General features: G+C 25.4%; 6 protein-coding genes across 6 annotated transcripts; 1 reads left to right on the forward strand and 5 right to left on the reverse strand.

The window, feature by feature from the left end:
- Nucleotides 1–5,493: 5,493 nt before the first annotated feature.
- On the reverse strand, nucleotides 5,494–7,306 carry LOC128951351 (zinc finger protein 761-like). The gene is made up of 6 exons (XM_054296600.1): nucleotides 6,832–7,306; nucleotides 6,514–6,753; nucleotides 6,175–6,435; nucleotides 5,915–6,079; nucleotides 5,722–5,833; nucleotides 5,494–5,628 (listed from the first exon to the last, which is right to left on the reverse strand). Exons 1-6 carry the CDS (start codon nucleotides 7,304–7,306, stop codon nucleotides 5,514–5,516), a joined length of 1,368 nt encoding a protein of 455 aa, XP_054152575.1. The 3' UTR covers nucleotides 5,494–5,513.
- A 1,321-nt stretch (nucleotides 7,307–8,627) lies between these two features.
- LOC128951821 (NDP-glycosyltransferase YjiC-like) lies at nucleotides 8,628–10,160 on the forward strand. The gene is made up of 2 exons (XM_054297100.1): nucleotides 8,628–9,202; nucleotides 9,277–10,160. The coding sequence occupies exons 1-2, from the start codon at nucleotides 8,677–8,679 to the stop codon at nucleotides 10,071–10,073; spliced, it is 1,323 nt and encodes a 440-aa protein (XP_054153075.1). The 5' UTR covers nucleotides 8,628–8,676; the 3' UTR covers nucleotides 10,074–10,160.
- A 4,744-nt stretch (nucleotides 10,161–14,904) lies between these two features.
- Nucleotides 14,905–15,570, reverse strand: LOC128951352 (uncharacterized). The gene is made up of 2 exons (XM_054296601.1): nucleotides 15,345–15,570; nucleotides 14,905–15,248 (listed from the first exon to the last, which is right to left on the reverse strand). The coding sequence occupies exons 1-2, from the start codon at nucleotides 15,346–15,348 to the stop codon at nucleotides 14,905–14,907; spliced, it is 348 nt and encodes a 115-aa protein (XP_054152576.1). The 5' UTR covers nucleotides 15,349–15,570.
- Nucleotides 15,571–17,096: 1,526 nt separating this feature from the next.
- Nucleotides 17,097–18,706, reverse strand: LOC128952985 (serine beta-lactamase-like protein LACTB, mitochondrial). Its single transcript, XM_054298466.1, has 3 exons — nucleotides 17,721–18,706; nucleotides 17,568–17,651; nucleotides 17,097–17,364 (listed from the first exon to the last, which is right to left on the reverse strand). The coding sequence occupies exons 1-3, from the start codon at nucleotides 18,694–18,696 to the stop codon at nucleotides 17,132–17,134; spliced, it is 1,293 nt and encodes a 430-aa protein (XP_054154441.1). The 5' UTR covers nucleotides 18,697–18,706; the 3' UTR covers nucleotides 17,097–17,131.
- A 2,824-nt stretch (nucleotides 18,707–21,530) lies between these two features.
- On the reverse strand, nucleotides 21,531–22,848 carry LOC128951353 (uncharacterized). Its single transcript, XM_054296602.1, has 3 exons — nucleotides 22,353–22,848; nucleotides 21,768–22,289; nucleotides 21,531–21,712 (listed from the first exon to the last, which is right to left on the reverse strand). Exons 1-3 carry the CDS (start codon nucleotides 22,846–22,848, stop codon nucleotides 21,603–21,605), a joined length of 1,128 nt encoding a protein of 375 aa, XP_054152577.1. The 3' UTR covers nucleotides 21,531–21,602.
- Nucleotides 22,849–24,286: 1,438 nt separating this feature from the next.
- Nucleotides 24,287–26,099, reverse strand: LOC128951355 (NDP-glycosyltransferase YjiC-like). Its single transcript, XM_054296603.1, has 3 exons — nucleotides 25,604–26,099; nucleotides 24,756–25,502; nucleotides 24,287–24,357 (listed from the first exon to the last, which is right to left on the reverse strand). Exons 1-3 carry the CDS (start codon nucleotides 26,097–26,099, stop codon nucleotides 24,287–24,289), a joined length of 1,314 nt encoding a protein of 437 aa, XP_054152578.1.
- Nucleotides 26,100–26,409: the final 310 nt, after the last annotated feature.

A 26,409-nucleotide genomic window follows, 5' to 3' on the forward strand; every position in this document is an offset into this window, starting at 1 on the left:
TAGATAAATAATATACCAAATAAACTCACTTTTCAATTTAAGTGTATTGATTACATTAAACTAAAAATGCACTAATTTATAATTATTTATTAAATGTTTTTATTTCGACAATTTATACTAATTTTGTAAAAAACTAATGATTTAAACTTATTATTAACTTCAAGGTTCAAGCTAATTTTATATTAAATATAAAGTTAACAATAATATTGCACTAAAACGCACTTAATTTGTTTATTAATTAAATTATTATGTGTATAAATTTTTTATTTAAACTTATCACATGCAATGTTTTTTTTAAAAAAAAGTTAAGTTCTGATTACTAAAAAATATTTATAAATTATGATTATCTTTGATTTACAGCACAGTTGATTAAAAAAAATGTTCTCAATATTATCGGTATAAAGTTAAGTATAATTACTAGTGAATGAAAATATATTTAATTAAATAAATAAATTTTAATTAAATATTATATACATTTAAAATATAAATACATACAAAATATTTAATTAAATATTTAGCATTTTTCGTAAATATAATAAAATATTAATACATAAAACTGTAAATATATGCATATCAATAGTGGTGGTCATCAAAAATCATTGAAAAATTGGAGATCAAAACAAGTGTCAGTACAAGAATCACTACTAACACCAAAAAATGATTTCAATAGTGATTTGTGTAAACTGTTGGTGACATTGAATATACCGTTTCATAAAATGATAATAAAAAATAAATATTTAAATAAATATTTTGGTATTTTTTAGCAAATAAATAAATATTTTGGTATTTTTTAGCAAATATTTAAATAAATATTTTAGTATTTTTTAGCAAATATTTTATTGAATATTTTCAGTTTTTAAATAAATATTTTTTAATGCACTAATAATTACTGTAGTATATTCAGTATATAATTAGAAAAATTAATATTAAAAATAAATTATACAATAAAATATTGTATATTTAGATTTTAATTAAAATAACAATTTTATGAAATAAACTAAAATTAAATTCATTATTAACCAGTTGAGAATGCTTTAAAAGCATTTCCACACGAATTCCTTAACTTAAAAAAGAAAAAAACCAAAAAAAATCAAAAAAAATCAAAAAAATACAAAAAAAATCAAAAAAAATTTTTGTAGCGGAGCCTGGATTCGAACCTATGTCCTCGTGGGACAGACAGACGGACAGACAGACGGACAGACTTTTAGAATGCATATACGTATTCCTTTCAGGAATTCGTGAAAAAACAGACTTAAAATAAAATAAAAACAAAAAACTATAACTTAATAGAAAACAAAATATATTATAGCAATTCACAATGTACTTAATATATTTTAATGTTTTCTAGTTGAAAGCAGAAAACAAACTGAAATTTTGAAGAAAATGCAAGCCCTTTTATATACAAGCTAAGACTAATATAAAACTTATAGGTTAAGTTAAATCTTAGGAAAAGTTTATGTGTTTTGAGAAATCTGATAAAGTTTCTAAAATTTTAAACTATTATTAGACTTCAAATAATAAATAAACTTTAGCTAAGATTTAACTTAACCTATAAGTTTTATATTAGTCTTAGCTTGTATATAAAAGGGCTTGCATTTTCTTCAAAATTTCAGTTCGTTTTCTGCTTTCAACTAGAAAGTTTTTTTTGTTTTAATATAATTAAATAAAATTAGAATAAAATAAAGTTATAATAAATCGTTATTTATATTAGTTTTATTATGGCATCAACTAATATAAACTCAAGTGTTATCAATGAAGAAGACAACTCTCAAGAAATTGACTCAAATTTAGATGAAGTTATTGAAAACGCCTTAGAAACTTCAGAATTTCAGATATTTGACGAATTGAATGCAAATATACAAGACTTGGACTTTGATATGCATGGAAATATCGCAACAGAAACCATTACTTTGGAATCGCAAAATTTGGTTAATCCAGACGTTGATGGTAATGACAACTCTCAAGAAATCGACTCAAGTTTAGATGAAGTAATTGAAAACGCCTTAGAAACTTCAGAATTTCAGATATTTGACGAGTTGAATGCAAATATACAAGACTTCGACTTTGATATGCATGGAAATATCGCAACAGAAACCATTACTTTGGAATCGCAAAATTTGGTTAATCCAGACGTTGATGGTAATGACAACTCTCAAGAAATCGACTCAAGTTTAGATGAAGTAATTGAAAACGCCTTAGAAACTTCAGAATTTCAGATATTTGACGAGTTGAATGCAAATATACAAGACTTCGACTTTGATATGCATGGAAATATCGCAACAGAAACCATTACTTTGGAATCGCAAAATTTGGTTAATCCAGACGTTGATGGTAATGACAACTCTCAAGAAATCGACTCAAGTTTAGATGAAGTAATTGAAAACGCCTTAGAAACTTCAGAATTTCAGATATTTGACGAGTTGAATGCAAATATACAAGACTTCGACTTTGATATGCATGGAAATATCGCAACAGAAACCATTACTTTGGAATCGCAAAATTTGGTTAATCCAGACGTTGATGGTAATGACAACTCTCAAGAAATCGACTCAAGTTTAGATGAAGTAATTGAAAACGCCTTAGAAACTTCAGAATTTCAGATATTTGACGAGTTGAATGCAAATATACAAGACTTCGACTTAGATATTCATGAAAATAGCACTTTGCAAATCAATCCTAATAATTCGTTAAATATTAATCAAGAAGAAGAACAAGTGTTGGAATTAAGTATCGATGAAATGATAAATCTTATTAATGATTGAGAAAATTATACATTCTTATATCAATTAATTATAATATATTATTAAAGAAATTAAATTACTTCAATTTGACTTGAAGTAACAAAGAAGTTAACATCAATGACTCAGACAATAATTTCATATATTTAAATTAAATAACATATATTATTATTTATCTATTTGTAATAAAAATTTGAATTGAATTAATTAATAAAACTTAAAATTTATAAAACAAAACAACTAATCAAATTTATTAAAAATATTTACTGACAATTTCTGTAATTAATTATTATGTCTTAAATTATCATTGTAATTGTCATAAATATTTTAATAAATTTAATATAAAAATAGTTTTGTTTTATAAATTATATTATTAAATTATAAAAATAACTTACCATATATAGTTGTACTCAATAATCGCAATGTAAAATAAATACCAATAAAGACCATAACATAAAATTAATTAAAATATTTGTAACAAAAATTTGAATTTAATAAATGAAAAATGAATAAAATTGAAAATTTGTAGAACAATTACTTTATTAATTTTTTATATAAAATTTATTAAAAACATTTACTAATAACAGGAATTTACAACATATTAACTCTTAGTAAATTACTGTAAGTGTCAATAAATAATTTTAATAAATTTCCGACTTAAAAAATTTAATTAACCATTTTTGAGGTTAAGGAATCCGATAAGCATAAAATAAATTGGTTTAAACAAAAAAAGAATACCGTCAAATTTTATTTTTTATATTTGTTATATATAAGTTAAACACAATATTTAAATGACAAAAATAAAAAAATAATTATAAATAAGTCATTTAATTTGAAGTAATGACATCATTTTCAGCGTCATCGATTGTTATGACTTCAATGTCGTCTTCAATGGTTACCACCAGGATGTCATTAACCCATGCGAAGTCAATATCGTCTTCAAATATAAATGGATTGTTTTGAAGTGAAATATTATTGATCTCGTCAGTGGCAATCTCTTGAGATTCGACTCTGATGTTATCTTCATTTGGTGCAAACAGAAGATCGTCGTCGTTTTATGCAAACATTGGTTCCTCTTATTCAGAACAATATGTATGATGTGGATAGTACATGTTGTGAACAATTGGTGCATAAAGATTATACAATCATTCTCAAAACGTATTTTTGGTGGACTGGATGTTCGTCATCCAATATCTCTATCTGTTGTCACTCTTCATTTTAGTCAAAGATGACATCCAAAATTTCTAGTTCCACCCAAAGTTTACACAAAACAAACAAGTTTAATGAAGCCTTTATGACGCTCCATTCTTAAACATTGTACAAACTTCTCTGTCAAATGTGATGCTCACATGTTTCACACAAAAGTTCGGACATCAGCAGCTCCGCTACGTCATAGCATACTTTGCATTCGTCAACAATTAATGCCATCTGTTGATAAATTCAAAAATTAATAAATAATTTATAAATTAGTCATAACAACTTACTCTTACTGTTGTAGATGATGCCAGACTGTTGAATGATGGTCACTGCAGAAATAGCAGTCTTTATATACTAATTTGTCAGCCTACTGAGCAGTCGCACAACACGACAAACCAAACTACAAATAAAGTTCGACACTTATTATGCATCAGAGGTCAAACCAAATTACAAGTAATGTTCGAAACGTATTATACATCAGAGGTCAAACCAAACTACAAGTAATGTTCAAAACGTATTATGCATCAGAGGTCAAACCAAAATACAATTAAAGTTCGACACGTATTTTGCATCAGAGGTCAAACCAAACTACAAGTAAAGTTCGACACATATTATGCATCAGAGGTCAAACCAAACTACAAGTAAAGTTCGACACATATTATGCATCAAAGTTCATGGAAAACTACAAAAAATGTATGACACTTACTGTGAATTCAGAGTTCATGGAAAAATACAAGAAAATTACGACAATTACTATGACATCAAAGTTCATGGAAAATTACTATAAACGTACTACACTTACTATTACGTCAGAGTTTATGGAAAAGTACTAGCAAGATATTATTTTTTATTACTTAATTTTTAATTTTTCACATAATTCTATACTAATTAATTTAATAAAATTGTTCATTTTAAACAAGTACTTTTTTAATTTATTTAACATTATTATTTAAAATAAACATTTAAAATATATTAAATTTACTTCCTTTTTTTAATTTTAATTAGTAATTTACACAAATCTAAACTTAAAAATTTTGACACAATTTTCCTTTCAGGAATTCGTGAATATATATTTTTTAATTTGTAAACGCTATGTAATTTGTAAATGTTCCTTATGAAATATCAAAATTTCAATACTCATCCCATAGCTCATTTTTTATGATTTATCAAAAAATAAAATCAAAAAAAAAAATTAATTTTTAGACCCCATTTTCTCTATGTTCCTGATGAAATATCAAAATTTTAATACTTAACCCATAGCTCATTTTTTATGATTTATCAAAAAATAAAATCAAAAAAAAAAAAAAAAAATTTAGACGCCATTTTCTCTATGTTCCTGATGAAATATCAAAATTTCAATACTTATCCCATAGCTCATTTTTTATGATTTATCAAAAAATAAAATAAAAAAAATCAAAAAAATTTTTGTAGCAGAGTCTGGATTCGAACCACTAACCTATGTGGGACAGACAGACAGACAGACGGACAGACAGACAGACAGACTTTTAGAATGCATATACGTATTCCTTTCAGGAATTCGTGAAAAACAATGTACAGTATGATAATATAATTTTATTTTTATTTTCGTTGATGTGTTAATAAATGATTTTTCTTGTGATCCATGCGTTTAAAAATTTTGTTACATTGCGGCCAATCACACACTATAGACGGCTTGCTATGTACTTTCATGTGACTATTAAATTACCGGTAATTAGAAAAAAATAATATTTATTTAAAAAAAACAATTACTAGTAGAGGTGTAATTAAAAATTAAACAATAGCATACAATGTTAAATTTGATTTCATTTTGAATGATTTACCGCACGCCGGCCACTGGCACTTATATTTGGCGGGTAAGTCCTGGTGAATGCGTTTTAAATGTAGTCGTAATAATATTGCTGATAATAATAATAATGATTATAATTTAATTTTATAGATTACAGATAATGTTAAATAAAATAATTAAAAATAAAACTCACGTCGTGTACAAACTTTATCACATCCGGGCCATTCGCACCTATACTTTCCAATGCTATCATGTGTACATCTATGTCTATCCAGGTCACCTTTGGCAGCCGTACGGTACTCACAACCCGGCCATTCACAGGCAAACGGTTTTACATTCATATGACGTTTCTTGTGGACTAAATTTTTAAGTAAAAATAATATTTATTTATTTTTAATTAATAAATACTATTAAATAATAAATTAATCAAAAAAAAGGACAAATCATATATACTTTCTAAACTATATTTACTGAGCGCTTCGTAGTCACAGTCGGGCCAATCGCATACATAGTTATTGAGATGATCGCGATTTGAATGATATATGGCTTTATGCGTAGCCAAAGATAGTCTATGAAGAAATTGTTTACCACACGTGTCGCACGTAACCCGAGTGTCTATATCGTTATGGACGCAACGCACGTGATTTTCAAGTGTCTGTCTATCGTGTAGTAAACGATTACAATATTGACATTTATTTTTCTCCAGAGTTTTCCCTTTAGGAAACAAAAACCAAACAAAATATCTTATAAAAAGCAGTTATTATTATTATCGGTAAACTAAAAAAAACATACGTTTTTTGACCTCTCTAGCGGTCAATTCGTTGATATCTGTGCCGTGATTGAGAATACGATGGCGAAACAGTTGATACCTTCCGTGAAAATATTTCAAGCATTTCGTGCACTGGTATGGCTTGACCTCTAAGTGCACCCGATTTATGTGTGTCTCAAAGTATTCACGATTACCAGTCTTGTACTGACAAACATTGCAAACATATCCCGCATTTCGTCGACCAATTTGTGACCGAAATTTGTCTGTAATATAATAATAATGATAAGTATCAGTGATTATCGTCATTACAATAGATAGATATATGAATATACTGTAAAAACCTATGAATGCTGTCAATTGATTATCACTTGATTTACTGTTCAATTTGTCTTCATTTATATCGACTACAGATTCAGTTTCTATCACTTTCTTTATCTTCCTCTTAATCTTCTTTATCTTCATTATAGTCTCCACTCTTTTACCACCACTTCTTGTCTTTGATGTCCTGTTTGTCAATGATTTTGTCATTTCATCTGATGATAAACTTTTATCGCAATTATTCAACAGTTCATCGACTTCTTCTTCTTCTTCTTCATTGACAACTTCATTGTCGTCGGTCTTCAATGTCTTCATTTGACACTCAAATTGTTTCAACTTTTCGCTGATTTCATAATTTTGTTGACAATTCAAACAATTATTAACACAAATCACTAAACTATTGACCATTTCTTCACATAATTTGATTTGTTTGACAAGTCTTTCATTTTTATGGATAACATCATCAAAGATGTCATTGATATTAATAGTAACACTCATATTATGGGATCAGTTAACAAGTGATATCCAAATGTTTATTTGATAATAACTTTAATAATAAGTCAAACATAAAAATGTGTTAACATTTGAATTAAATGTTTTTTGTTTTGAAATTAATTTTGTTTCAAAACATTGTATCATATGATTTGTAGGGACCGTATCATCAAAAATATATTTACATTTAAATTAATAATATATATGACTTGATTTGATACAGATATTGAATTAGTTTAATATATCTGTGCTATAAAAATATCGGTATATATTATAATAATTAATAATAATTAACAAAATAAATATTTAAAAATAATAATACCATACATTTACAAAATTATATAATAATAATAATAATAATAATCAATTATGCAATTTAAACATTTTATAATATTAAACTTATACTGTATATACCAGTATTATATATATATAATAATAAATACAATAAGAAACCAAAAATTTTAATAAAATTGAAAGATTTCACTAATAAATCATTTACTTAATTAGTTCCTAAAATATTTTATTTGTTTATTTTATTAATAATTAGTAAATATTATTGATAATATAAATTATAAATCATAATACAAAATATATTAACAATTTTAAAAACTTTTAAATTAATCAATTAAGTTTTAAAAATTATTATAATAACAGATAAGTTTGAAAATATTATAAAATCAATTAAGATTTATTAATCTTATTTTTATAATTTAGATATTTATGTATAATTAATTGATTCAAATATAAAAAATAAATATGTTCACTAATTTTTTTTTGGAGAGTTTTAATTTAAAGTTTTGCAGTTAAAATTTTCAAGTATAGTCTAGTAATTAAAATCTACAAATAAGAAATATACTGTATTTAATGTATTAATGTAATAAAATTATTTAAATGTCACTCTAGTTATACATTTAATCTTTAATCTATTAATAGTAATCTTAAATACAGTACTTTTATCAATACTGTGTAATACTTTTTTTGTATATTATTCTAATATAATAATAAAAATAATACTTTTAATAAGTGTTTTTCCAGTTTATTAATGTTGATAAAAGTTATATACTATTATTATAAGTTTATATAATAAAGTAAATAAAATTCTAAAACTATATAATGAGTTATTAGAGATGTTTTTGACGTAATAATGTTTTATACGTAATAAAGTTTTTGTATTTTAAACATTATACTACTGTATAGTTACTAATAGATATGTTGGTACAGATACAGTACATATTATGTCATATAAAACCACTATAAAAGCCAATATAAAAGTCACTATAAAAGTCAACTTTAATAAAGTTAACAAAATTATATTATAATTATTTACTTAATTTCATAAAACAATTTATGAAATAATAATTTGTTTTAATAAAAAAATGACTAATAAAAAGCTGACCATTTTGTTTGAGTCATTGGACGGCGTCGGACATGTAAACGCTTGTATTGGTTTGGCTCAAGTACTGCAAAAACGCGGCCATAGGATAGTGTTTGCCATCGAAAAGACATATAAAGGAAAGTTAAGTGAATTTGGTTTTGAAGAACAGATTATTGATGACAATGAAGACAAGATTGTCAAAAGTAAGACACAATCGCCAATCAAAAGACCCGGAGAAGATGGGGCCGAAAAAATGCTTAAGTCGGGCATATTTTCGGGAAAGTCATCGCTTGAAAAGCTTAAGTTGATTCAGAAAAGTCCATTGTTTGCAATGATGATAGAAAAGGCAAAAAAAGATAATACAATGTTTGCTGAAGTTGTCGATAAACTTAATCCCGATGTCATTATTATTGACGACTTTATTGGTCGACCAGCACTTATACATTCGGGTAGACCATGGGTTTCAGTTTTCAGTGGCAGTCCATTGTTTTCTATTGATGACGATAAGACACCACCATTTGGCTCAGGTAACATCTATCACTGTTTTTATTATTATTGATTATAATATGAATATTAAAATCTTTTTAAATCATAAAAACAGGTTTTCCTACTTTTGGCGATAAAATCGATTGGAAAGAGTTTAGAGATCTTCGTAAAGAATCGATAGCCGGAAATGTTATCAAATATAATGAATGGATTCAAGAATTAGGTTTTCCTATTCATAACTCCGATAATATTTTGCCGATTTCGCCATTTCTTAACATCTATGGCTATCCCGAAGAACTCGATTATTTAGATGTCAGACCAATTCCCGACAATTTTTGTCCAATCGATGCCTTTATACGAAAAGACCCGAAAGAATTCAAAATTCCCGACAAATTTCAAAATAGAGAGAAAACTAACAGCAAATTAATATATTTATCGATGGGTTCAATGGGTTCAGTGGACGTCAATCTAATGAAAAGATTTGTCGATATACTGTCCAAAACTCGACACAAGTATATAATATCCAAAGGACTTATGGCTGATAAATACGAATTGGCAGACAATATGTGGGGCGAGGCATCAGTTCCGCAGACAAATGTACTGCCATTAGTAGATCTGGTCATAACTCACGGCGGGAACAACTCTGTGACCGAAACCTTCAGTTACGGCAAACCAATGATTGTTATGCCATTAATGGGCGATCAATACGATAACGCACAGAGAATTCATGAAAAAGGATTTGGTATTAGATTAGAGCCCTATATGTGCTCTGAATTGGATTTATTGGATTCAATTGAAAAACTTTTAAATGACAAACAATTAGACGAAAGACTATCGATTGCATCCAAACGTATGCTTAACTCCGATAGCATTAGTAAAGCCTGTGAACGCATAGAAAGACTCGTTAAATAACATATTATATTATACTTACCGTTAATATGTGAATAATATTTTTAAAAAATATACCAAATATAAAAAATAATCATTTAGTGATTCAACACAAACTAAATTTTTAAATAGTATTTTCATTTTATTAATAGAAATATTAATATTTCAAACATAAAAGTTAACTCAATATAAATAATATATAAATGATGTAAAAAATCAATAACTTATTTAAATATTAAATGAAAAATAATTTTGAAATATTAACTTTAATAAAAAAATTAAACTTCACTTACAATTGTATTTTTAAATGACACGAAACATACTGAGAGTTAATATTGTATTAATATATATTTTATACACTTTATGCCAATTATAAGTTTAAATTTGAGTAATATTATGTAATAATTCATCATGGTAATGTATATAACTTACATAATATAAGGTAAATGTATACTAAGTTAGTTAAATTAGCGTCAAGTTAACTGTACATGATAATAATCAAATTTAAACTTTTAATTGATATCAGTATAACTACTGTATATTAATTACATCATTGATTGCTTGTATTTAAATAATCAAAAATTCAATAAATCATTACATCTACTAATACTACGCTTTTTATATATTGCATTAATTAAATTTTAAAAAGTAATAAAATTATGTAAATATAATTAGTACTCAATTAATTAATTAGACATTTATTAAAAATTATTAAATTATGTATACGTTGTTTATATAAATATAATGTTAATTAAAAATATTAACCCGTCGAGTAGGCGATTTGAAAAGTATGAAGACCTCTAGTGGACGATTTGAAATGTATGAAGACCTCTAGTGGACGATTTGAAAAGTATGAAGACCTCTAGTGGACGATTTGAAAAGTATGAAGACCTCTAGTGGACGATTTGAAGAGTATGAAGACCTCTAGTGGACGATTTGAAATGTATGAAGACCTCTAGTGGACGATTTGAAAAGTATGAAGACCTCTAGTGGACGATTTGAAATGTATGAAGACCTCTAGTGGACGATTTGAAAAGTATGAAGACCTCTAGTGGACGATTTGAAAAGTATGAAGACCTCTAGTGGACGATTTGAAAAGTATGAAGACCTCTAGTGAACGATTTGAAAAGTATGAAGACCTCTAGTGGACGATTTGAAATGTATGGAGACCTCTAGTGGATGATTTGAAAAGTATGGAGACCTCTAGTGGACGATTTGAAAAGTATGGAGACCTCTAGTGGACGATTTGAAAAGTATGGAGACCTCTAGTGGACGATTTGAAAAATATAGACCTCTTTTCGTTAATTTGAAAGGTTTTAATGTTGATGCAATGATATATGATTATAATAACATATCTTTATTAAAATTAGTATTTATAAATAGTACATTGTAAATTATATATATATGACATTATACAATGATATATACTTATAACAATAAAATTATTAATTTTTAAATAAATATATTGATAAGTAATTTAATAAATAAGAATTTTATTTTTTATAAGAAATCCATTGATTCGGTTTTTTAGGTGAATCTAAAGGTCTCATTCGAACAGGTATTTCATTATAAGGCAAAGCTATTGGTAAAGTTTCTTTTGTCTTTTGAGAGATTTTAACTTTGCGTTTTTTAATGGGCTTTAGTCTTAAGCGTTTAGTTTTTTGAATTATCACCTTGCTTGTTTTTGATGGTTGGCTTTCTTCCATTTTCTTCTCTTTAGTTGTTATTTTTTGCGAAACAACACACATTTTGAAATAATTTTATCAAACAAACTATAAGTAAACAATATAACACTTAGCAAAAAGAATAGTGAAATTATATTATAAAAATAATTTAAATAAATTTACTTTCAAGTGTTCTAAACGATGTCACAAAACTAACTGAATGTTTTTAATAAAAATATGCCTTATTTATACCCTCATTAAATGTTGATGCAATATTAATGTTGACTCAATATTAATGATGACTCAATATTAATGATGACTCAATATTAATGATGACTCAATATTAATGATGACTCAATATTAATGATGACTCAATATTAATGATGACTCATTATTAATGTTGATGCAATATTAATGTTGACTCAATATTAATGTTGCAATATTAATGTTGATGCAATATTAATGTTGATGCAATATTAATGATGATGAATATTAATGATGATGCAATATTAATGTTGACTCAATATTAATGATGACTCAATATTAATGATGACTCATTATTAATGTTGATGCAATATTAATGTTGACTCAATATTAATGTTGCAATATTAATGTTGATGCAATATTAATGTTGATGCAATATTAATGTTGATGCAATATTAATGATGATGAATATTAATGATGATGCAATATTAATGTTGACTCAATATTAATGATGACTCATTATTAATGTTGATGCAATATTAATGTTGACTCAATATTAATGTTGCAATATTAATGTTGATGCAATATTAATGTTGATGCAATATTAATGATGATGAATATTAATGATGATGCAATGTTAATGATGACTCATTATTAATGTTGATGCAATATTAATGTTGACTCATTATTAATGTTGATGCAATATTAATGTTGACTAAATATTAATGTTGCAATATTAATGTTGATGCAATATTAATGTTGACTCAATATTAATGTTGCAATATTAATGTTGATGCAATATTAATGTTGATGCAATATTAATGATGATGAATATTAATGATGATGCAATGTTAATGTTGACTCAATATTAATGATGACTCAATATTAATGATGACTCATTATTAATGTTGATGCAATATTAATGTTGACTCAATATTAATGTTGCAATATTAATGTTGATGCAATATTAATGTTGATGCAATATTAATGATGATGAATATTAATGATGATGCAATATTAATGTTGACTCAATATTAATGATGACTCAATATTAATGATGACTCATTATTAATGTTGATGCAATATTAATGTTGACTCAATATTAATGTTGCAATATTAATGTTGATGCAATATTAATGTTGATGCAATATTAATGATGATGAATATTAATGATGATGCAATATTAATGTTGACTCAATATTAATGATGACTCAATATTAATGATGACTCATTATTAATGTTGATGCAATATTAATGTTGACTCAATATTAATGTTGCAATATTAATGTTGATGCAATATTAATGTTGATGCAATATTAATGATGATGAATATTAATGATGATGCAATATTAATGTTGACTCAATATTAATGATGACTCAATATTAATGATGACTCATTATTAATGTTGATGCAATATTAATGTTGACTCAATATTAATGTTGCAATATTAATGTTGATGCAATATTAATGATGATGAATATTAATGATGATGCAATATTAATGTTGACTCAATATTAATGATGACTCAATATTAATGATGACTCATTATTAATGTTGATGCAATATTAATGTTGACTCAATATTAATGTTGCAATATTAATGTTGATGCAATATTAATGTTGACTCAATATTAATGATGACTCAATATTAATGATGACTCATTATTAATGTTGATGCAATATTAATGTTGACTCAATATTAATGTTGCAATATTAATGTTGATGCAATATTAATGTTGATGCAATATTAATGATGATGAATATTAATGATGATGCAATATTAATGTTGACTCAATATTAATGATGACTCAATATTAATGATGACTCATTATTAATGTTGATGCAATATTAATGTTGACTCAATATTAATGATGACTCAATATTAATGATGCAATATAGATAATACATAAATTATGTAAAAATTAATTTATTATATATTTGTTATAATAAATATCGATATTCACTCATATATTTTCCTTAACTTATACATATAAATTGACTTATTATCTATAATATTTGTGACGCCTATTGGTTTGACTTTATTGCATAACAATTGATAGTTTTCATACTATGAAATTGAATACAATTTTTGTTTACACGATACACACTGACAGTTAATATTGTATTTTTAAAAATATTACTCACATATATGTAATTACAATATTCGTGTTGTATTAATATACAGATAATGACAATTAAAAGTTTAAATTTGAGTTATAATTTACATTTAACTTTACGCTAAGCAATGTAACTTAGTATACAATTAGCTTATTTTATGTTATATACATTACATTTGCTTAAATATTACATAATATAACTTAAACTTAAACTTTTATGTGAATAAAATGTATTAATGATTATTAATAATAATAACCATTAAAGTGGAAGATTATATAAGTATCAAAATTATTGACTATATATTAAATATTTAATAATTATTCATTTAGTATAACAACTAGTATTTCATAATTTAATTTAAATATTTTATTAATAATATAAATTAGTAATTTTTATAGTTATCATTTTTAGCTTAATATTTTTCTGTACTATTCAATTAAAATATTTATTGTCAGACTGTAAATTAAGACTAAATAGTTATTTAATAATAATAACGATTTTGATAGTATTTAATTTTATAATTATCAAAAAAATTAGTCGCAATTATTTATTTATTTATTTAAATATTAGATAATTAATCAACTTTTATATATATAATACTCAACTATGAAAATTAATGTAGATGTATGAAAAAACTATGAACTTGATGAATTAAGAAAATATTTTAACATTACAATAAAATAGTCAATATTAAGTTTTAGTTATTTTCCAATGTTTTCTAGTATTTTCTAAATTCATCAAGTTCATATCTTTTTTTCAAATTATACATCTACATTGATTTTGATTACTGTGTATTTATCATTTACTTATACAGTACTTTTAAATAATGTATTTATTATATTGAGTCTATATTATAGACTAATAATAATTTAGCAATCATAAAACTTGATTTCATCAATTTCAATATCACCATAGGGTGGATCATTTTGAAAGGTAACGGTATAACCAGACAATCGTATTTGTGATCCATCAGCTAATTCACCCAAATTGGCTAATTGTGTTACCCATTGATTGCCAGTTAGTTCATGTATATGAAGCACCTGCCGTTCATTTAATAAATTACCAGTAGTTCCTTGTTGATGGACAACAGTAATATTGAATGTACCAATGTAGTTTGTGGGAACATAATTACGGTATCGGAATAACATTTTACAGCCAGATTTGGTTGACCCAAGTGCTGATGTTATCAATACGGCCGGTGCACTGGTATCCTCTAATTTGTTTATAAAATAAATAAATAAATATAATTAATTTAAAAGTGATAATATATAGAGTAATTATTATATTATATCGATATATATTTGTTTACTCATATAAGTATCAATTATGATAAACCCTCCGTTTGAATGTCCGGCCCCATCAACAACAGGCAATAGTCCACCTAAATGTGATCTGACGACCCATTTATATGGACTGCCAATGTTTAGCCAACCACACGTATTGTTATTGTCAAATGTACAATTAAATTGGTCGATAGCACTGGTAGGTAACAGTTGTGGTGATGACGGCAGTGAATGAATACAATTTATTATAAAATAAGGTAATATTACAAAAATAAAATAATACATTTTATTTTAGAAAATATTGTTTTTATATTTTTATTAAATAAAAATTATTTATTAATAGTTAAATAATTTAATTAATTTTGTTTTAAAATTTAAGAGATTATATATAGTGTCTAAAACTATTATTTTAGATAAATATATTTTACATTTATTTTATTGGATAATATTTGATAAAATTAAACAATTTATATTATATAATAAATTACATACATTTTCTTAATAAAAATTAGGTTAAATTTTTATTAAGAAAAAAGTTTTTCTATGATAATTAATTAATTAATTAATTGATTAAAAAAATAAAATTAATATTAAAGTACTCAACGCAAGTGTATAACAAAGTGCTACTTATTCAAGTATATTATAATAAATAAATATACTGTATATTTAATATAGTTTAAGATAATAGATACTATTCTATCTTGATACAAAGTTTAAAATTAAATAAATAAATAAAATTGATTAATTGTCAGACCATAAGCACTACATATGACTATAATTCATAATCTATTATAATATTATAGAATGAACTTGATCAGTTTAGTTGTTATACATTTAAAAGTTGTGTACTTTAATAATATTAAATCCAATAAAATAAAATGTAAAATGTATTATATAGTATAAGTTACAGCTTCGGTACATAAAGTTTATAACAATAATTGCATAAATAGACACAAAAAAAATTTAAATAAATTTTAAAAATACTAAATATTTTCAGAAATATACTATAAATAAAAATATTTAATTTTTGAATTTAAAAAACTGAAATGATGTTATTATAAACTATAGTAAATAATAGTTTAATAGTTATTTCAAAGTTCTTATCGTATCTTTAATATAGTTTATAATTAATTTATAATCTTTTATATATTTATTATTTTTAATATTATAAAAATAATTTATTCTAATAACTATAATTTTTAGATTAGTTTTTTAAACTTTTATAGTATATTTGTGAATAAAAAAAAACTTTATTTATTTTTTTATTTTCAAAAATTAACCAGGTAATTGTGGTTTTAGAAAATATTATTTCATTTTAATCATTAGTGAATATCAATAGTGATTATGTGTATTAAATCTTATTATTTATAATAAAAGAATTAAGAGATTAAATTACCTTTATAACTTTATGTATAAACACATATACATTTAAAATAATATATGAAGTTTAAAATTAATACTATTAATACAAATCAAATAACAAATATTGTTTCACATGATCTCAGTTATACATTAAAAGGGGATAACAGCAATGTTTTCCCCACGACTATCCTTATGTCTTAACTACTCCGGTAAATCAAATTACATAATAATAAATTAAAAAATAATATAAGTTATTACCAAACATTTATTATATTAATATTATAATTATATTTGTATAAGTTGGGAATTTTACAAAAACTAAAAAAGTATATAAAGAAATAATAGTTAATTCATAAGAAATTATTTTAATTATTTTTAAAATTACATTAATTAAAAAAATTAACATTTAATTGCGTAATAATGATTAATAAAATTATATTTAATGTATTAATTACATCATAAATAGTTTGCCAATAATAAGTGCCGACTCATAGAATTCATCAAAATCTGAATTGTTTGTCAATAGTGTTACACAAATATGCTGTTCGGGAAATATCATAATAATAGTGGTCAGACCCGTAAGGCCACCAGATTTCCAAATAACCCGCTTTATTGTTGAAGGCATTTGACATTTATTAGTGCATTGGATAGGGTTTTTCAAATCATTTATTAGCCAACCATGAGCTAATATATATATAAATATGAAAACAAACATTATAATAAAATATAATAGATTTTATCATAAGATATAAATTATATTATATAATATATTAATGTAAAAAATTAATATAAATAATTAAATTAAATTAAAATAACAAAAATAATTAAATATCTTTAAAATACAATATAATATGTAAAAAATTACATTTCTATAAGATATAAATAACCTTGTTTATGTGTACCAAAGTCATCACTATAGGCATCAATAATTGGTTTCCATAATTGTTTAATTGTTTCAGACTTTAAAAGATCTGAATTAATATAATATTATTAATATTTTTATATAATTATATTTAATAAATAATAGCTTAAACTCATACCTGGCTTAGTATGGTTGACATTGTTATAGCTATCGAGCATAAAGTCGCTAAATGTCAATAAATTATCGACAGTAGACATTAAGGCGCCACACGGCCACTGGGCCTCCATTGCAAGTAAGTCATCGTAGAGCATGGCGTTCATAATATGTAACTCCGATTTATTTTTCGTCGGGTGCAACAAATATTCTGAATCACTTTTAATATAGTCGTGCACCCGATGCCTAACCAACATCTCATAGGTTTCGGCATATGTTGACGGCATATGTATATCTCTAACAAACTTATTTATAGTGTCGTTAAAGTTTTCACCGGTAATCGACTCTATGACAGCGCCCACCAATTGCCAGCCAAAGTTTGAATAGTTATACTGTGTTCCCGGTGCAGATATCAGCGGCTCATGACTGAACTGGGCTATAGATTCGGTGACATTTGTATACTCATAGACGTTTGCACTGTCGTCGAGTATTTTAGTGACTCGTGTGCCACCCGTGTGTGACATCAACTGTCCTAAAGTGATGTCCACTTCTCGGCCTTTCCATTGTTTGCGTGGAAAAACTCCAGGTTTTAGATACTTGTAAATCGAATCATTCAAATTAAGTCTATTGTCTTCAATAAGTCGGGCTACGAGTGCACTGGTAATTGATTTGCTAATACTAGCCAATCGCCACTCCGAGTCTCTATAGATGGGAACATTGTTTTCCAGATCAGCCCAACCGATCGGTTCATTGACAATATGTCGTCCATAACGGCTGACACCGAAAGCCAAACCGGGTATCATATGATGAGACATATGTTGCTTCAATAAGTCAATTGACTTATTGACGGACAGTTCAATATTAACCGGATTATCGGTACGACATAAGCAGTGATACCGATCGTCATCGTTAACATCAATTGATTGACGAGTTTTACACAAACTAATTGTGCAAACAATTAATAACACTATTTGTATAATAATATGCAAATTACTAAACATTGTTTCATACAATGATTTAAGATATTTTATAATTATAGCTAATTTACTAAAATAACATTCAATGAATTTATATTTATTATTAAAAAAAGATTTATATAAATTATTATACTGTATTAATATACCGGTATATTATTTATCAGTTAAAAAATACTAAATTATCATTAATAATAATAATAACATAAAAGTAGTATACTATATACTAATACAATTGTAACACACATTATATATCGTTTTTTGTGATGTAAAACCATTTTTACACTTAGACTTTATTAACTCTATAATTCCACATTTGATTATAGATTTTAACACTTATAGTAAAATAACAATCACTAACTAAAGTAAATTAATATTAACTCGTGTTAACAATAAGTTTGATTTAGATATAATATTTCATTTATTTAATAAGTTGTATTCAGTTTTTTAAATTAATTAAATGTTTTATGGTTTAATTATTTTTTAAATTTAAAAATATAATTCATTGTAATATTTTTTTATAATTTTTCTTATAAAAAATAATTTTATATTTTACAAAGAAATAAATTAATTTAAATTTTGCGCTTTTTTTATTTCAAACTAAACCACGTGACAAAATACTATTTCATTGTAGTAAATTGCGGAAGGATTAAGTGTATTAATCCTACTTAAGGATTAATCCGGCTTAAGGATTAAACCGGCTTAGTAGGATTAAAGGATTAAATTACGGGTATAACCCCCTGTATACTACTCATAAAGTATCAAAACACTTTTAGTGGATTAAATAATCATGATTTATCTAATCATTAATAGATTTATCATATTTATTGAAGTATTTAGTTTTAACTTTTATTGTCACAAAATTAGTTGAATTTATTGATAAATATATTAGAAACACATAAAAAATATTATAATTACCGGTAAATAATATATAATGCGATTTATCAAACTTAATTTATATTATCATTAATTACTATAACTATTATAAACTATTATTATAGGTGCCAGTGGTGATGATAAACAATTTATTATAAAATAATTGTTGTGTTGAAAACATATTAAATAAAACATTTAATTTTAGAAAAATAATTGTTATAAAAAATTAAATTATTATAATTAAAAATCTTTTATATAAAGTATTAGTTAATCTATTAGTTAGATAAAGTTACTTAAACTGATAAATACATTTCACATTTATTATTTGATAATATGTGATAAAACTAAACAATTCATATAAAATTTAAATTAAATAATTGTATTATTATTAAAAGTAAAACAATTAAAGTAATTTAGCGAATGATCTACTATTTTATAAAAAAAATACAATTACATAAAACAATAAATAAAATGAAAATGACTTAACTTTAATAATATAATTAATTTGATACATATCAAGTATTTAAATTTATATTTAGTTTATTTTTTTAAATAAAGTATTACATCATAAATAGTAAATAGTTTGCCGACAACAAGTGCCGCCTCAACAATATAATCCCATAGGTTTCGGCATATGTCGACGTCATATTTATATCTCCGACAAACTTACTTATAGTGACCTTAAAGTTTTCACCGGTAACCGCCTTTATAAAAGCGCCCACTAATTGCCAGCCATAGTTTGAATAGTTATGCTGTGTTCCCGGTGCCGATATCAACGGCTCATGACTGAACTGGGCTATAGATTCGGTGACATTAGTGTACTCATAGACGGTGTAGTCATAGACCTGTGGAAAAACTCCAGGTTTTAGATACTTGTAAATCGAATCATTCAAATTAAGACGATTTTCTTCAATAAGTCGGGCTACGAGTGCACTGGTAATTGATTTGCTAATACTAGCCAATCGCCACTCCGAGTCTCTATAGATGGGAACATTGTTTTCCAGATCAGTCCAACCGAGCGGTTCATTGACAATATGTTGTCCATAACGGCTGACACCGAAAGCCAAACCGGGTATCATATGATGAGACATGTGTTGCTTCAATAAGTCAATTGACGGACAGTTCAATATTAACCGGACTATCGGTAAGACATAAACAGTTATAAAAATCGTCATTTTTAACACCAATTGATTGATGAGTTTTAAACAAACTAATTAAGCAAACAATTAATAACACTATTTGTATAATATGTATGTTACTAAACATTGTTAGTATTTTATAGTTTTAATTATATTTTTTAGAGATTTAGTAATAAAGTAATAACTAATCTATAATATATTAAAATAACATTAAATGAAGTTATATTTATTTTTGTTAAAAAACATTTAATACTTATATCAAAGTATAATAGTCAATAAAAAATAATTAAAATAATTATAAAATTATAAACTATTTTTAAAAATAGCACAAAATAACAAAACATTTTGAGTATATTAAATAAATATAAAAAACTTATATTTATTTAATCATTAATAAATTTATAATTTCACTATAATTTTTTAATAACTATTGATTAGCATTTATTGATTAATATATTATCAATCAAAATACTATAATTAAATAATAAACAATATATTTTATGATATATTAAACTTAATTTATATAACTATTAATTACTATTTTTATTACAATAAATTGTATGATACAATTTTTTATCTGTATTTTGTGTTATCACTATAACATTGATTGATATTTATAGAAAATAAAAGAATTAATAATTTTGAACTAATTATTATAGTATTAAAAGCTGTAATGTATAATATTTTATAGTAATTTAATTAAATATAATATAATTTTTAAAAATAATTTGAAAATAAATCTAAATATAAATAATTATCTGATTTTTCATAAAATATTTATAGTATTTTAAAATTGTCTAAATTATAAATTATTGTTTTTGACAATGTTTTCAATAATTTCTGGTAATTTTGCTAAACTATTATCTGATTGAATTCGTTGTGCAATTTGTTTTAGTTTATCAATCAAAGAGATGTCAGTCAATAGTGTGTCGATTGCTGACAATAACTCTTTTTCCGTACAGTTATATGTGTCCAGTCGTATACCATAACCCAACTCATGAACTCTCTGTGCGTTATCATTTTGATCACTAAATAATGGCATAACTATTAAAGGTTTACCAAAATAGAAAGTCTCAGTTATACTATTGTTTCCTCCATGAGTTATAACCAAATCAACAATAGGTAACACTTGTATTTGAGGTACACTTGACTGTCCCCACATATTATCAGGTAAGTCATACTCAGTATGTTTGGGTCCTTTTGCTACAATAAATCTGTGCTCAGATTTGGCCAAAATAGCAGTCAATCGTTTCATGAGTTGGACATCTGCTGCGCCCATAGATCCCAATGAAAAATATATAAGTTTTCCCGGTTTGTCCCGCAATTGTTGCGGTATTTCAAATTTGATTGATTTTTCGTTACGCTTAAGATTATCAAATCTTAGCCAATTTGATGGCAATGGTCTCATATCGAGATAGTCTAACTCCAGTGGAAAACCATATATATTGAGATTAGGCGATTCGTGCCAAAACATGTCACCAGTTAGAGCCGGTAGTCCACGTGAGACCAGATATTTGCTAAAATCTTCGATTATTGGCCGTTGAGATGCAAACAGGGCTTCTCTAAAGGCTTTCCACTCGCTCTTTGGTCCCGAAGCTGGCAAACCTGTAATGATAATAAAAAATAAATAGTTTCTATTTCTACAGTTTTTTCTCTTTTAAATAATACCTGAGTTAGATGGAGGTGTGCGCTCATCTTCAAGAAAAAATAACGGATTGAAACTACAGGTCAGTATCCATGGTATGCCCGACAATACAATGGATGGTATATTAAGCACCTGATCCAGTATTATAACATTTGGCTTGAGTTTCGGTAATAATTCATCTAATATTTTGTCCAATTTTTTTGTTTCCTCAATAAATATAGGCATTAGTTTTGTCCGGATATTGATTGTCGTCTCCAATGGTGTCAATCGTATGGTGCCATTACCGCCGACAAACAGATCGGCCCAGTATTTGGCCGGATCGTCATCGGCTGATCTGTCTCTCTGTGTGACCAACACTTCCTGTATGCCGTACGGCTCTAGTCGTCCCTTCCATTGGACATTAATAACAAATATCACTTCATGTCCGGCGTCCAGCAATACCTGTGCAATACCTATGGCTGCGTTTACGTGTCCGACGGCATCGATAGGTACGAACAGCACACGAAGCTTATGAGACATATTTAGTATTATTATTGCTTTTATTTAATTAAATAGTTTATATGAAAATTTTAATTTTTTTAAATATAATTATAAAATGATAGACACTAAATAACTATATGTGGTTAATGTAATTAACAATTAAATATTTATACTTTATTATAGTATATGATTTTTATCTTACAGTTAAACTATAAAAATTTATTATGTTATCAATGATACCAATACTTGTGAGTGTATTTTAAGTTCAAAATAAGATTATATTATTTATATATTAAATATAATAACTATCAAACATATGATAATATACACACATTTACAAAATCAAGTGTTCTTTTTGCGTGATTTTATCTCAATAATGATAAATATCATGAAATTTGACTAAAAACTATAAAAAAAAACTCCCTAAATATTTACCTTAAAATTTTCATAAAATTATAATAAAAAGAAAATTATGTAAAAAATTATAATTTATTAAATATTACATTAAAAAAAATCGCTTAACAATCACTAACTTATGTGTCCATCAATTCAACACACAAGTGGATTCCATTCAATATGGCATTGATTCCAATAAATTAAGATTTGATGATCAATGGTGTCAACAAAAATGTTAAGCTGATGGACACATTTGTTTTTAATGTTAAAGTTTTCATATAATTTTAAATATTTATTATGTTATCAATGATACCAATACTTGTTAGTGTATTTTAAGTTCAAAATATGATTATATTATTTATATATTAAATATAATAGCTATCAAACATATGATTATATGATATACACACATTTACAAAATCAAATAGTAGTACTGTTTGCGGACTTATATAATATTTCAATAAAGATAAATATCATGAAATTTGACTAAAATACAGAAAAACGCACTAAAAATATTTACCTAAAAAATTTTCAAAAAATGATAATAAAAAGATAATTATGTAAAAACTTATAATTTATTAAATATTACATTAAATAAAAATGGCTTAACAATCACTAACAATGGTGTCAACTAAAATGTTAAGCTGATGGACAAATTTGTTTTTTAAAGTTAAAGTTTTCATATATATTATTAAAAAATTACTAATTATAATTTAATGGAAATTTTATAGCAAATTTCGGGGGAGTTTCTCTATATTTTAGCTAAATATTTAATGCTATTTAGTAATACCATTATTGATATATAGTCCGCAAACAGTACTACTACTCGATTTTGTAAATGTGTGTATATTATTATATGTTTGATAGTTATTATATTTAATATATAAATAATATAATCATATTTTGCACTTAAAATACAATAATGATAATTTGGAAATATTAAAAGATACAGGATTATTATTTTACTGTATAGTAAACTTAAATTTTATTTGTAAATTAAAAAAAAACATATAGTTGTAAAATTTATTATTATCATATGTTATAATTATAATTTTATTAATAACATAATGATAATAATAAATCATATGATGAGACATGTGTTGCCTGAATAAGTCAATTGACTTATTGACGGACAGTTCAATATTAACCGGACTATCGGTAAGACATAAACAGTAATAAAAATCTTAATCTTTAACACCAATTGATTGATGAGTTTTATACAAATATTTACACAGAAATTAAATAATTATAAAAAAAAAATTATACTTATCTAATCATTAATAAATCTATAATTTCACTATAATTTGTAATAACTTTTATTTATTTAGAAAATACAAGTATTAATAATATTAAGTTAATTATTAAAGTATTAAAAGCTGAAGTTTTCAATTTTTTAACAAATAAGTTGAACATAAAATCTATTAATATTTAATTTTATTCTAAATATAAATAATTTTTTTAATAAAATAGTTATTGTATTTTAAAATTTTCTAAATTATAATTATTGTTTTCGACAATGTTTTTAATAATTTCTGGTAATTTTGCTAAACTATTATCTGATTGAATTCGTTGTGCAATTTGTTTTAGTTTATCAATCAATTTGTTGTCATTCAACAGTGTGTCGATTGCCGACAATAACTCATTTTCCGTACAGTTATATGTGTCCAGTCGTATACCATAACCCAACTCATGAACTCTCTGTGCGTTATCATTTTGGTCACCAAATAATGGCATAACTATTTGAGGTTTACCAAAATAAAAAGTTTCAGCTATACTATTGTTTCCTCCATGAGTTATAACCAAATCAACAATAGGTAACACTTGTAGTTGAGGTACACTCTGTTGTCCCCACATATTATCAGGTAAGTCATACTCAGTATGTTTGGGTCCTTTTGCTACAATAAATCTGTGCTCAGATTTGGCCAAAATAGCAGTCAATCGTTTCATGAGTTGGACATCTGCTGCGCCCATAGATCCCAATGAAAAATATATAAGTTTTCCCGGTTTGTCCCGCAATTGTTGCGGTATTTCAAATTTGATTGATTTTTCGTTACGCTTAAGATTATCAAATCTTAGCCAATTTGATGGCAATGGTCTCATATCGAGATAGTCTAACTCCAGTGGAAAACCATATATATTGAGATTAGGCGATTCGTGCCAAAACATGTCACCAGTTAGAGCCGGTAGTCCACGTGAGACCAGATATTTGCTAAAATCTTCGATTATTGGCCGTTGAGATGCAAACAGGGCTTCTCTAAAGGTTTTCCACTCGCTCTTTGATCCCGAAGCTGGCAAACCTGTAATAATAAAAAATAAATACTTTTTATTTCTACTATTTTTATCTTTTATCGGTAAATAATAAATAACTAAAATAATTAAAGTAAAAAGTGAATAATACCTGAGTTAGATGGAGGTGTGCGCTCATCTTCAAGAAAAGATAACGGATTGAAACTACAAGTCAGTATCCATGGTATGCCCGACATTACAATCGATGGTATATTAAGCACCTGATCCAGTATTATAACATTTGGCTTGAGTTTCGGTAATAATTCATCTAATATTTTGTCCAATTTTTTAGTTTCCTCAATAAATATAGGCACTAGTTTTGTCCGGGTATTTATTATCGACTCTAATGGTGTCAATCGTGTGGTGCCATTACCGCCGACAAACAGATCGGCCCAGTATTTAGCCGGATCGTCATCGGCTGATCTGTCTCTCTGTGTGACCAACACTTCCTGTATGCCGTACGGCTCTAGTCGTCCTTTCCATTGGACATTAATGGCAAACATCACTTCATGTCCGGCGTCCAGCAATACCTGTGCAATACCTATGGCTGCGTTTACGTGTCCGACGGCATCGATAGGTACGAACAGCACACGAAGCTTATGAATCATATTTAGTATTATTATAATTGAAATAATTAATATAAAAATTTATATTTTCTAATTTAGTTAAAAAAAATGATAGACATTAAATAACTATATTTATACTCTTTAATTATGACATTTTTCGGTCAAACTATTTGTTATGTAATCAGTGACACCAATACTTGTGCTAAATATAATAATCTATGTAAGACATCATATAAAACATATAAATATATATATATATATATATGTATCATGTGTTATGTTTTATATTAAAGAGTGATTTGATAATACAATCATAATTACTAGTTTTCTATTATAATGATATTTTGTGAAC

This window comes from Oppia nitens, unplaced genomic scaffold (assembly GCF_028296485.1).
Source record: "Oppia nitens isolate AA-2021 unplaced genomic scaffold, nextdenovo-longstitch-racon4-pilon3 scaffold1_pilon_pilon_pilon, whole genome shotgun sequence".
NCBI lineage: Eukaryota > Metazoa > Arthropoda > Arachnida > Sarcoptiformes > Oppiidae > Oppia > Oppia nitens.

Excerpts from the sequence above, each read along its gene's own strand:
- LOC128951821 (XM_054297100.1), top strand. The coding sequence starts at position 8,677 with ATGACTAATAAAAAGCTGACCATTTTGTTTGAGTCATTGGACGGCGTC. Across the intron at positions 9,203-9,276 it reads GACACCACCATTTGGCTCAG|GTTTTCCTACTTTTGGCGAT; the intron begins GTAACATCTATC and ends TCATAAAAACAG.
- LOC128951355 (XM_054296603.1), bottom strand. The coding sequence starts at position 26,099 with ATGATTCATAAGCTTCGTGTGCTGTTCGTACCTATCGATGCCGTCGGA. Across the intron at positions 25,503-25,603 it reads CACACCTCCATCTAACTCAG|GTTTGCCAGCTTCGGGATCA; the intron begins GTATTATTCACT and ends TTATTATTACAG. Across the intron at positions 24,358-24,755 it reads ACGAATTCAATCAGATAATA|TCCGGTTAATATTGAACTGT; the intron begins GTTTAGCAAAAT and ends TCTTACCGATAG.
- LOC128951351 (XM_054296600.1), bottom strand. The coding sequence starts at position 7,306 with ATGAGTGTTACTATTAATATCAATGACATCTTTGATGATGTTATCCAT. Across the intron at positions 6,080-6,174 it reads CAGTAAATATAGTTTAGAAA|TCCACAAGAAACGTCATATG; the intron begins GTATATATGATT and ends TTAAAAATTTAG. Across the intron at positions 5,834-5,914 it reads TGATAAAGTTTGTACACGAC|CAATATTATTACGACTACAT; the intron begins GTGAGTTTTATT and ends TATTATTATCAG.
- LOC128952985 (XM_054298466.1), bottom strand. The coding sequence starts at position 18,696 with ATGTTTAGTAATTTGCATATTATTATACAAATAGTGTTATTAATTGTT. Across the intron at positions 17,652-17,720 it reads TGTCAACCATACTAAGCCAG|ATCTTTTAAAGTCTGAAACA; the intron begins GTATGAGTTTAA and ends ATATTAATTCAG. Across the intron at positions 17,365-17,567 it reads CTTTGGTACACATAAACAAG|CTCATGGTTGGCTAATAAAT; the intron begins GTTATTTATATC and ends TATATATATTAG.
- LOC128951353 (XM_054296602.1), bottom strand. The coding sequence starts at position 22,848 with ATGTCTCATAAGCTTCGTGTGCTGTTCGTACCTATCGATGCCGTCGGA. Across the intron at positions 22,290-22,352 it reads CACACCTCCATCTAACTCAG|GTTTGCCAGCTTCGGGACCA; the intron begins GTATTATTTAAA and ends TTATCATTACAG. Across the intron at positions 21,713-21,767 it reads AACTCATGGAGGAAACAATA|TGATCAAAATGATAACGCAC; the intron begins GTATAACTGAGA and ends GCCATTATTTAG.